The 12,542-nt window shown below is 56.4% G+C and overlaps 1 protein-coding gene across 4 annotated transcripts in view; it reads left to right on the forward strand.

The window, feature by feature from the left end:
• Positions 1 to 7,227: 7,227 nt before the first annotated feature.
• The window catches only part of HVCN1 (hydrogen voltage gated channel 1), a 30,214-nt gene continuing 24,899 nt past the window's right edge, over positions 7,228 to 12,542 (forward strand). The window contains exons 1-4 of one of the 4 annotated variants that reach the window (XM_037511177.2): positions 7,228 to 7,273; positions 7,606 to 7,688; positions 9,096 to 9,291; positions 11,902 to 11,941. In XM_037511177.2, the coding sequence (XP_037367074.1) occupies positions 11,921 to 11,941 (21 nt within the window). In that variant the 5' untranslated portion in view covers positions 7,228 to 7,273; positions 7,606 to 7,688; positions 9,096 to 9,291; positions 11,902 to 11,920. The remainder of the gene's footprint in view (positions 7,274 to 7,605; positions 7,689 to 9,095; positions 9,292 to 11,901; positions 11,942 to 12,542) is intronic. The other 3 variants (XM_037511178.2, XM_037511179.2, XM_037511176.2) reach the window with 3 other exon arrangements.

A 12,542-nucleotide genomic window follows, 5' to 3' on the forward strand; every position in this document is an offset into this window, starting at 1 on the left:
GGACAGTGTTTTAGACTAATCTCCTGGGTGGAGAGAAGTTGGGGAGTCTGCTGCTGGCCCATCGTGGGGCCCGTCTTGTGGAACCTTCTCCAGCTGGTCAGGAGCTTCCACCACGTTGTCAAGAGTAGTTCCCACGAGTAACCAGCAGGTGGAACAAGGCCATGCTGCTAAACCCTTTCTTTTGAGGTTCTGCTTGACACCATGAGAGTCAGAAAATATTTCTTACCCGTCTTCCCAGCCACAGGTCTTGTACAGACAGGGACGTTCCAGAGAGCTAGAGAAGCCGCAGGCAGGGAAGAGGCTGTCAGCGTCCTGAGTTCGGAGCCCAGCGGCTGCCCCAGCTCTGCTGCTGCCAGCCGTGCTGCCTGGAGCCAACTCGCGAGGCTCAGTCTCATCTGTGAGCAAGTCCTTACATCCCCGGGCCGGGCTATGGTGGGGGTTCTGCAGCTGGCCGACCACCCCCTCTAGCTCCTGTCCTGTGTCTCTGCTCTCTCTTCTTGCGGGAATGGTTTCTGGGCCTTTTCTCCCCCGTGCCATCTCTGCAACCGTCAGCCCAGCATTGGCTCCACCCTCCTGCTGGAAACTGTCCTCCCGCACCTGGGACTCACCCGCCTCGGGCTTTCCTTCTGCCTCCCAGTCCCTGTCTGCTTGCAGCCTCTTCCTCACCAGCTTCTCCCCCAGCTGCATCTGGGCCCCTTTGTCTACCCCGTAAGAGGGGTCTTCGCCAGGCCCCTTGGTTTTCAGTACCAGCCTTGCCCCGATGGCCCCTAAAAGGAAACTCCCTGTTTTTTCCTACACCCAACACATACGTTTCAGCAAATGTGTGGGTTTTCCACGTGAAGCAATTCTGACACCAACTGACACAGGCGAAGGGCCTCGTGGGCTGTCCCCATGCTTCTGCCGCCCGGCCGCGCCCCCTTCCCGCTCAGGCCACGGGGCTCCAGACCACGAGGAGGCTGCCACCTCCAGCCAGGCTGATGGTGAAGACCCAGCGCGGGACAGCCGGACAGAGAGGAGCAGGGCCAGGCATGTGGGGTGGCCTGCGGGGTTCCCATGCCCTCTCCACATACCCCACCCTGCCAGCACCCCCCAAGGTCACCCACCCAGAACTCCGAACTGCTTCAGTCAGGGGTTTTAATGGGGACTTCATGACGTAAGCATGTTAATTCGCTGACCATCAAGGCGCTCAGCTTCCAGCCCCTCACCCTCCTGGGAGGTGCAGTGGGAGGAGGGGGGTGGGGGGCTGAAAACGCTAACCTGCTCTCACGTGGTTGTTCCCCTGAAACAGCCCCCACACAAGGGGCTTTCCAAAAGTCACGTCATTTGAACACACCCAGGTGTGCTTGAGGGGCTGCTCTCACTTCCACCCCTCCTGACCCCTGCAGGAGCCGAGGACCGAGTGTGATAGAAGATGCTCCTGTCTCTCTGTTCACTTAGGAAATGGGGTGCAGACCAAAATACTGGTTCTTACATCAAAACATCGCTCCCTAAACCTCCCCACCAAGTTCCAGCCCCAGGCCCTACTGAGCACATGACCCCTCACTTGCACAGTTCAAGCCCAACCCCATCAAAGCTACTCTGGTGCCCCCCATCCCCGTGTCTGTGGGGCCGGGTGTCCTCAGGTGCTCCCCTCTGCCTCCCCTCCCCGGCCAGCTCACCCACAAGCCGTCTGCTCTTCTGTCCCCCAAGCAGGTCCGGCATCCACACCTGTTCTTCCTCCCCTGTCCCCAACATACCAGTGCAAGCCTCATCAGCTCAGCCCACAAGCCCGGCTTGGCCCCCGTGTGGAGCAGTCTCGCCCCAGCGCCAGTCACACTTGTGAGGTCAAACTTTATCAGCGGATGAAAGGAGGAACAAGGTGGGGTCCTTGCCTGGGTGGGTTGTGCGGCTGAGAGAGGAACGCGGGACGCCCACCACCGGCCCCTCCTGGACACCCCCCACCACCGCCCGCCCCGACATGAGCGGCCTGGGCAGAGAGCAGAGCAAGGGCGCTTAGAACCCCGAGAGGCAGGAAGGGGAGCCACTGCTGCCTGGGCACAGACTTTCTGAGATGATGAAACAGGCCTTAAACTGAATGGGGTGAAGGCTGTGCATGAAAAATAACAAAACACCACCAGTTGTGCATCTTATAATGGTTAAGATGGGAAAGCTTGTGTTTCCTGCATTTTCACACACACACACACACACACACACACACACACACACAGAGTCAAACTGACCCTCCCCCTCTTGAAACTTCCACACCTTCTGCACTTTACATGAACTCCAGGCCTTCCTGTCAACCCCTGCCCCGTCTGTGACCTACTGCTCCCCACCCCTCCCCCTCCCACCATGTTTCAGTGATGCTGGCTCATTTTGGTGTCTCCCCTGGCCAAATTCTTTCCCACCTCAGGCCCTTTGCACATACTGTTTCCTCTGCTTACAAGGTTTTCGCCAGTCTCCACAGCCAGCTCTGCCCCAGCTCTCAGCTGTCACCTCCTCCCAGAGGCTTCCCTGGGCCCAGGTTTATCTCAACCCTGGCACTAGCGTTCTCTGCCATAGTACCCTGACGGTTCTTTCCCAGTAGCAGGCTTTGTGTGCCCCCCTAGCCGGCCAAAGAGAGTAAGTTCAGCAAGAGGAGGTAGGGTCCTCACTCACCTCTGCATTCTCAGCACCTGGCACATAGGTGGCATTCAAAGACTTTGTGAATTAGTGCAAGCTCACCCAGCCAGAAGGATCCCATCCCAGGTGTCCTTGACGCCTATTCCTGTGTCCTTTCCAGATTCTCTCGAATTCCCACGGAGCAAAAGTTTGAGCTGAGTAGCAGAGCAGGTCAGAGTTAGCCGTAACCTCTTCACACAGCTACTTACCACGCAGAGCTATCCAAGCCTGTGAAGACCCTGACGCGGCCATCGCTGCTGTCCATGAGTCGTCTCTGCTGGGGAAGGAGACTCTGGACCCGGGCTGGGAAACCCAGGGCCCGCAGCCTGGCGAAGGCCTCTTCTGTGACTCTCTCTTATCTCTCCGCTTCACACACTCTCCCAGAGCCTGCGTCTAGCTTTTGCCCAGGGAAGAGGAAGTGGTCAACAGTAGCGGCTGAAACACTGCCCCGGGGAACCAAAAGCAGCAGAGGCAGCCCCTTCTCTCCCCACTGGGTAAAACCAGATCTGGCCACTGCTCTGGCCCAGTGCCAGCTGGTTGGGGGCACAAGCAACCCAGACAGCTTGCTCAAAATGCTCCCCCTCCTTCAGCAGGGGGGACCCTCAGGAAGCCCGCTGGGGAAACCCGGGACATGACTGACACCTACCCTAGAGGGAAGAGGGCCTGACTGCTTGGGACGCCCTTGAGCCAGAGAAGTGGGCTGGCATTGCCCGGGCCCGAGAGCTAGTGCTTCCTACAGAGCAGAAGTGTCTGGTCTTTTTGGTGACATGGGTCCTCGCCTCAGAGTCATGTTTTAAATGCACACAAATAGAATGTGTTGCATTACAAAGGACACCAGTTATCTTAAAATGCGGGCATCGAATTATTTTTTAAGTTGGGATCAAGTAACCTAGGATGTTAACCTTCTAGAACTAATAGCTGGTTTAATAACTACTGTGGTTTCGAAGCAGCGGCGGGCATAGGTTGTGAGCTGAGCTAACCACTATGACTGCGTGGTGACTTGAACATCTGTGATTTTGAATGATGACAATGTCGTGAGTACAACTGGGATTTGCTTCCTATGCTCATAATTGAAAGAAATGCTAAAATTCAATTAGAGGCTAATGGAAATGAAGGTGTCACTTCCCCCCCCCCCACACACACACACATTGCGGGGCCTCTTGGATGCTTTCTGTGAACCACAGGTGACTCCGCCCTAAGGATTAAGGACCTCAGCTCCAGAAAGGGCCAGTCACACCCCTGGTGTCCAATGTGGGGTTTCTTAAATTTTCTAGATAGTCACATTGATTACAGGTGAGAGTTCTTCTCTTTTCAAAGATTCAATGCTCTTGTCCTTTGTCCTGGGTTACTGTATCATCTGGGCTCTTCAGTGTAACGTTGAACAGAAGGAGGAAGGTCGGCATCCTTGTCTTCCTAGACACGATACTCATTTATTAATTAATGCCACAGGAGCGCCTCCCTGGTGGCACAGGGGGTTAAGCACAGCACTATGAAGCTATCCGCAGCCTCTGCAGCACGAGTTCCATCCCTGCCTTGCCAGGGAGATAACCCGCATGGTGCAGCAGACCTCTCCTGACTCGCGCGCTGCTCCCCTCAGCAGTGTATTTCGTCAGTCTGCCTGTTCTGCTCCCCAGTCTGTCTCTGGTGAATCCTCTCACCTACCTCACCTCTGGCCTGTACCCCGGTTCTTGTATGCATAAATAAGTAAATCTTTAAAAAAATAAATAATTTATGCCATAGGAATGTAAGGCACCTACTGTGTGCTAGAACATGCTGGGGAGAAAGATGAAGTACAACTGAGGTTTCTTCCTGTCTGCTGAGTAGTACCAAAGGGATTTCAGTGCAAATAGCACCACCGAGGACATCAGTGTTCCCCAGCTGGCCAGCCTGCTCCCCTAGCGTCTTGATTCCTGGAAGCACGGAGGTGGGTCCCTGCCATGGCCCCAGTCTCCAGGACATGGGAAGGCTGGCAGCTGCCGGCTTCCCCAGGACTACTGCAGCGTGGAGCAAAGGGGCAGCATAGGGGGGACAAAGTGTGACCCCCAGCCTGAGTCAGCCCGAGCCCAGCCAAGGGCAGGGCTAGCATTTTGCCTTAGTAGATCCACTGAGACCCCACCTGTCTCTGCTAAGCTCATAACTACAGGCAGGAGCCCCTGTAACAACTAACAGAAAGAGGGTTCCAGCTTGGAGGGGGGCAGTTAGGTGAGGGGGTATCTGATGCCAGTTCCCTCTTCCAGCCCTCAGGGAGTGAACTCAGAGGAGAGGCTATCAAGAATAGCTCATGCACCTTCCCCACTGTAAAGCTGGTTGTCTAGGGACATTTTTAATAAAATATAAGGCTGACATTTAGACGGACCAGCATAGGCCTTAGGGACCGGAATGGAGCCGTTGTAATAACAGCCTGTGACTGAGAAGTCGGATCAGCCAGAGATGCTTTTGAAGAAAGGCTGCTACGCAACAGGAGGTGGGAGACAGCATTGGGAAGAACAGACGCAGTGGAATGGGTAGGCACAGTACTGCCCCCCATGGGCACCTCCTAGTCCCCAGCACCTGTGAGCATGCCCCCTGCATGGCCGCGGTCAGGAGCTAAGGAAAGCAGGCCGCCTCTGGGAGCTAGAAAGGCAAGGAACGGTCCCTCCTGCGGCCCCTCCACTCTGCTGCAGCTTCCAGAAGGAACGTGGTCTTTGATTCTTTTTTAATTGATTCATCTGTCATTTCATGCAAAATTAGGTGATACAAATATAAACATGTAAGACCTCAGACCCATTTGGTAGACATGACAAAATAGCTCTGCAGAGATGGACAACACAAGCCAGGCGAGCCTGGTATAGAGTTTGCGACCTGATTAGGAAGACATAGGACTTTTAAAAAAGATTTATTTATTTATGCATACGAGAACTGGGGTACAGGCCAGAGGTGCGGGGTGGAGAAGGGGGGGTGAGAGGATTCACCAGAGACAGAGTGGGGAACAGAACAGGCGGATTGACTGAAGTACACTGCTGAGGGGAGCAGCGGGGAGACAGGAGAGGTCTGCCGCGCCATGTGGGCAGCTCCCTGGCCAGCTGGGGATCAAACACGTGCCCTGGTGGCTGCTAATAGCTTCATAGTACTGCAACCTAACCCCTTGCGCCACCTGACACATAGGGTTTAAAAAAAAAAAATGGGTCCTTTTTTTTCTTTTTCCCACTTAATCTCATACTTCAATTAAACTCATTCTTTGACAAAGTGATGGAAGGAGCAGTGGTTCATAACATGCGGTAAATTCCAGGGGCAGGGCACTATGTTTCAACACGCGTGCCCCCTGCAGTAGGATCACCATCACATGCCTAGCTGCCCGGACCACAGCCCGCCCCGTCACCCAGCTTCACGATTTCCCCGATTTCCCCATTCCTTGCCTCCTCCTCCTGGCGACACCAGCCTGTTCTCTGTACCCAAGAGTTTGTTTCTGTTTTGTGTTGTTTGTTCATTTGTGCTGTTTTTTACCTCCCACGAGTACAATCATAGGGTGTTTGTCTCTGTCTGTGTCACTTATTTTACATCACATCCTCAAGGCCCACCCGCAAGGTTTCCATCGTTGTGATAGTGGCGTGACATGACCTTGTCTCGAGGCCACATCGTCACCCTTCATCCCCGTGGCTGTGCTGTCTGCAGTGGGCCCCGGGGGGCAGAGAGCTGCCATCTCCTCCACGCAGATGGCCAGAAGTCCTTTCCGGAGTCACCGGGTTGTATCCTGCACCTTGATCTTGGTCCTGTGAGACCCGGCCCCACCTCTGACCTCCAGCGAGCAGACAACACGTTGGCTCAGCGCTGGGCTGGCGCCTGCTCCGCGCGGGCCTGGGAGGCAGAACTCCAGGGAGCTGAGATTTCTCCCGCCCCAGCCCTGGCAGAGGCCGCGGGCTGGTTTCTCTCCGTGGAAGCTGGAGACCGGGGCCTCTGGGGAAGGCGGGCACGCGCGCGCTCCCACGGGCAGGGCTGCCCGGGCAGGGGTGCGCCTGAGCCGGAGCTGGCCGGGCCTGGCGCGCAGCCCCCGACAGGGAGACTCACCCCTGTTCCCCGACCAGCCCTGGAGCGGGCGCCGCGCTCGACCCCCAGCCTCAGTGCCCATCCCGGGGCGTCCCGCCCGCCGTCCAGCGCCCGGCAGGGAGGCTGGCAAGGCCGCTCGGGGTCCCCCGAAGTAACCCCGAGTCTGGGCCTGGCGGGGGGCGAGGCAGGCGCGCTCCCGGGGCGGGTGGGGGGTGGGGCCGCCCCTGCATCCAGCGGGAGGAAGGAAGTGGCTCCCTCCTCCCACCCCTTCCCGGGCCCGCCGGGCCAGCGCCCCGTGACGCGCGGTCGGCTCCCCCGGGGGGGCCGCTGTCGTCTGCGGGGCGCGGGGGCCCGCGGGGCGGGAGAGGGGCCGGGGGCGCCGGGCACCCGCGGGGCGGCGGGCGGGGGAGCCGGGGCGCGGGGGCAGCGCGGTGGGGGGCGCAGGGGGGGGGCGGGCGGGGGAGCCGGGGCGCGGGGGCAGGGCGGGGGGGCCGCAGGGGGCGGGGGCGGGCGGGCCGGGGGGGCGGGGCAGGCCGGGGGGGCGGGGCAGGGGCGGCCGGGCGGACGCGGGGCGCCAGTCGCTGCGGTGGCCGCGGGCGGGCGGTTGCAGGTAAGTTCTCCGTCCCGGGCGCCCCGCTCCCCGCTCCCCAGCCCGCGCCCTCGGCGGAGGACGGACCCCACCCCCGGTTGGGACGCCGCCCCCGGTTGCCCCCGGTTCTAGCCACGCAGCGGGCCGTGCCTGCTCGGGACCCCCTGCCTGCCCTGGGGGTGCTGGGGGGTGTCAGGCATGGCCTCGGAGATCTCCCCTTCGTATCGGGAGTATTAACATTTGAGCTGCCCTTTGGCACGGAGGGCTCCCCTGGGCCGGGTGCCTTCACTGCCCCAGGCGCCCTTGCAGCAGCCGCAGGTGAGGCAGGTACCCTCATTGTCTCCCTCTCACAGGTGGAGAAACCAAGACTCAGAGATTCCAAGCCAGGGGCCTCGGGGCTCACAGCCAAAGGAAGCAGAGCCAGAAGCACACCCAGGTCTGCGTGAGTCCCTAAATCGTTGTTTCCATCCCTCCTCACCCCCCCCCCCCCCCGCCCCAGGGAAACTTCCGTAGAGGAGGCGGGCAGGGGGTGGGGGGCAGTCAAGGCACCGCCTGCATCCCAGGAGAGGCAGCAAAGAACCCCTCTGGTCACTGCAGGAAGACCCCCCAAGGCAGCAAAGCCCACACCTGCAAACACTTTAAACACGCACCTCTTGGGTGCCCAGGGACAAGAACCATTTATCCCACCAGATTAAACTCTGGGACCCAGGGGGGAGCAGTGCAAGCCCGGGGAACTCCTTGGGGCTTTTTACCCAGCACCTCCCCTGGAGACAAGGGCTCCTGTGGGCTAACCACAGACCTCACCTCTCTGTTCCTCAGTTTCTTTGTCTGTCCCATGCGTTGAGCATGGAACCTGCCTTCCAAGCTTGCTGAGATTAAGTGAGACGGCTGATGTAAAGTTTAGTCCAGTGCCCGGCCCCGGGTTACTACCTGGCTGTGCCCGTCTACACCATGCCATCACTTTGGATTCCCCAGAAGCCAGGGCAGGTCTCTGCCCCGGGCACCTTTAAGCTCAGTGGTTAGAGCTGTCAGAGAGCTGCAGTGTTTCCGGAGAGCCCCGCTGGCAGCTGGGAGCTTCTTGAGTAAGACCAAGTCTGGAGGTACAACTTCTCCCCCTTCAGCTCCTGGGGTAAAGCTGGTAGCGCGGGGTTTTGAAAACCTCTGGGCTGAAGCTTGCACAATTCCAGAACTGCTCTGCAGCCCCCGAGCTCTCCCCCACCTCTGGTTTAGCAAGAAGGAGGGAACACAGAGTATTCTCGCTCCCGACCTACTCCTCTCGGGGCCCCTCAGACCTGACACCTGGGGGCTGTCCCCACAGCTAGCCCACAAGTTCTCCTCCTGGCAGACTGTGATTGTGGCCCCCACTCTGCACCCCAACATCCAGGCCACCACCATCTCGTCATCGTCTTTGCCACCACCCTTGACACCCAAATCCTCAGCATCATCTACCAACCCCTCTGCATACTCCGACCCTGGGGGATTCTGACTCAACTGCCACCATCCTGTGCATCCTCAGCAGCCACACGAGCCCCCTGTTCTTTCTTGGACACACTGCTCCCTCAGGGTCTGTGCACACGCTCTTCCTTCTCCCAGGAATGCTGTTCCCGGTGATATTGTGACTTAGCTTCCTGCAATTGAGGGACAGCTGTAAATGTCACCTACTCAGAAGCCCCACCTAACCCCCCCACCCGAGGAAGACTCGTCGCCTGCCTCCACTGCATTGCTTTTTCCTTCTTTCCCGGGCTTAGCCCGGCTGAGGTTACCTTGCTTGTATTTCCTTCATTCCTCATTTGTGTCCTGTTAGATACCAGCCCTGACCTTTTTCTCGCCTCTTCACTTTGAGTTCCCCAGAACCCAGCATGGGGCCTGGCCCGTAAAGTCCAGATGGCTTTGTACAGTTGCCAGCAGACTGGGCAACCTGCAGAGTTCTACTTTCTCCACGTTGCTTAATAGCACCAAGAGAACAGGCCTGCATTTCTACAGACCTCAGAACTGCCTTTCCTCCTGACAGCCTGCTGCCTGCATAGTATCTGTTCCAGGTATTAGCCATCATATCCAACTTAGCTTTATTTTTTTTTAAAGATTATTTATTTTTATACAAGAGTGGGGGTACAGGCCAGAGGCGCGGGAGGGTGAGAGGATTCACCACAGACAGAGCGGAGAACAGAACAGGCAGACTGAAGAAGTACACTGCTGAGGGGAGCAGTGGGCGAGGCAGGAGAGGTCTGCTGCGCCATGTGGGACCCTCCCCGGCCGGCTGGGATCGAACCCGTATTGCGGAGGTTGCAGACAGCCTCACAGCGCAGCGCTCAACCTACTGTACCACCGGGGAGGCCCCAACTTAGCTTTAAACATTGTTATTCAAGCTGAACTTTTTTGGCAATCAAATTATGTGAGATGTAGTTCCCAAATGAATGTGTTCAATGTGAAGATATCATTTTGAAGCCACATGCCACTTATCCAGGTGACTAGCAAAATTATCCCTGGTGAGGAATGAGGTTTGCCTGCAGCCCCGCCAGCATCAGGATTTTTCGTTTTTATTTGTTTTGTCTGTTTTCATGGGGAGGTCATGGTAGGTTTACGTATTCTGTAGCTTGAGAGAAATGAAGCTGGGTGTTGTTCTGTGTTTGGGCTACTTCTGTTTCCTGTCTTGTGAAGGAAGGAACTGTCCCGGGCACCTTAATTTTTCTCTTCACCTTCTCTTGTGATGGTTCCAGTTGAGTCCACGAGAGAGCAGGGTGAGGTCCCCTAGGGAGCTGAGCTCTGGGGGTTGCAGAAGCTGCTGCCACTCAACCAGCAAGAAGCTCTCTGAGAGGCCCTGACATGCCCTGCCCGGTGCAGTGGGGAGAGAAAGTGTTCTTTTGTTTAAGTTTCTGTGAATGTTTTTTTCTAAAGTGGTGTTTTTTTGTTTTTTTTTTTTTGTTATGAAAGAACATACCGTGTGCAGGGTCACTCACTAGAACATGATGAAGTCAGTCAAGGAATACATTTGATCTAGAATGAACTGACCCATTCCTGGGATACTTCCTGAGTCTCCCATGGCCGCTGTGACAAATGACCACCGGCTTACTATCTTACAGCCCTCGAGGTCAGAAATCAAAAATCAGCCTCAGTGGGCCGACTCCAAGGTGTGGAGGGGCCGCTTTGCTCCTGGAGGCCCCAGGGGACGGATCTGTTCCCTTGCCTTTCTCGCCTTCCAGAGGCTGCCCACATTCCTGGGAACAGGACCCCTCTTCTTTGCCAAAGCCGGCAGCACAATCTCTTCACACCTCTCTGCCTCCAACCTCTGCTTTCCAGTTGCATCTTATCTCCAACTCTCCTGCTTTATTTCTAAAGACCCTTCTGATCACATTGGCGCCACCTGGAAAACCTCCTGTCTTGTGAGCCTTCATTTAATCGCATTGCAATCGCTTTTCTAATATATTCACAAGTTCTAATATAGTCAAGTTTTCTAATATATTCACAAGAGATTAGGGTGGCCCATCTTAGGGGGCCATCGTTCACCCTGCCACCCGTAAAGGGAAGTAAGCACCTGAGCTGTGTAAGGGCTCAGGTTTGTCTGAGAAAACGAATGTGTCTGTGTTGGGGAAGGCACAGGATACCCTGGAGACCACCTGAGACGCCAGGAAGAGCAGCTGCCTCTGGGAAGAACAGGGGTCGAAAAGAGACTGACTTGCCACAGCACATTTTTTTTGTTACTTAAATATTTACTACATGCGCTCACATTAGGTCACTCACATTACAAATAATTTTCAGGAAGTAACACCATCAATATAAAAGTTCAGACCTTCTGGAAGCGAAGAGAAGGGAAACGCTCGCGCACCTGTAGATCACTCTCTTTCCCCCAGCGACAGCCACTGTGAAGCTTTTGGCTTCCAGTCATAGACTTTAAACAAAAATGCGTATGCAGGTTTTTCACCTGGGTGGGCTGAGGAGGACACACTCAGCCAGAACGAGGTTTGGCTCGCCGTGTGGCTGCGCCTTTCCACATACACGTGTGAAGACTTTCCTCACCTCTGCAGGCTCAGACGTACCTTCGCTGACGTAGCCAGACCCTGTTGGTCCACCTTCAGGTTCTCGCTGTTTTGCCAACACTAATGTATGTTTTTTAACTGGAGTGAAATCTGCATAACATAAAATGAACCATTTTAAAGTGAATGGTTCCGTGGCATTTTGTACATTCCTGATGTCACCCGCCTACTCTGCTAGGGCCAGAACATTTCCGTCCCCCCAAAAGGAAACCCTCACTCTCCCTGGCCACTGGTGATCTGCTCGCTCTCTGCCGAGATTTGCATATTCGGCTATTAGACATCAACGGAAGGCGTCACATCGACTTCCTTCGCCACGTCTTGAGGCTCATCCATGGTGTGGCATGGATCAGTGGTCCGTCCTGGCTGTGGCCGGGTAGTATGTAGTGGAACATCGACGCTTGTGCGAGGCTCGGCACAGGCACGGGGCGTTGGCGTGCTGGTGTTTGAGTTTGAGTGCCTCTTTGCAGTTTTTTGGTCTGTATCCTGCATACGCTTCAAGCTTCGTCTTCTTTTCAGACACTAAGTTAAAAATGATTTGTGGGGAGGTGCGACTGGGCACACGTTCAGGTGCGTGAGACCCGGACAGCAGATCTGGACTTGTGTTTTCTTGTTTTCCAGATCCAGAGACACCGGGAAAATGGCCACCTCGGACGGAAAGGTAAAGTGATCCTGGTGGGCTCTCCCTCCGAAGCGCTTCTGGTCCTGAGAAGGGAATTCTGTCTGGCGTTATTAACGGGATAGAGGGAAAACACCTGTTGTGTATATGGAGGGGGCGGGGTTTAAAGCCCCACAGGTGAAAATGCAGGAGTTTAGCAGCCTCAGGGTGCTGGCTTGAAGCAGCCCATTCCGATCCCAGCTCTGAGGCCTTCCCTCGCTGAGCCCGCGTCTCCTTCTCTGGAAAGTGGAGCAGCAGGCCGTTGACCACCTCGCTCCTGATGCATTGTCAGCAGGAGGGTATGTTGTCCTCCGACCCATCTTCTCGGAACGCGGGGCTGGCCCCCGGCTGTCAGGGGCTTTGCCTGGCCATGCGTTCTGCAGATACAGACACTCGGGTGCACAGAGTGAAGATGGTGCTCAGGCCTGCGCTGGTGGGGTGGGCCCACCTGGGACTCTCCTGGCCTGACTCCAAGGGAGAGCTTGACCCCTTGAGCGGGATAGATGAGCTCCGTCCTTGAGATCTGGGGGCAGGCTTGTTGGGGTTGGGAGGACCTCGAAAAGATGTTTGTCGAGGTGATGGGGGCAGAGTCGGAGAAGCAAAT

Source organism: Talpa occidentalis, unplaced genomic scaffold, assembly GCF_014898055.3.
Source record: "Talpa occidentalis isolate TD23 unplaced genomic scaffold, MPIMG_talOcc4v2.1 talOcc4.14, whole genome shotgun sequence".
NCBI lineage: Eukaryota > Metazoa > Chordata > Mammalia > Eulipotyphla > Talpidae > Talpa > Talpa occidentalis.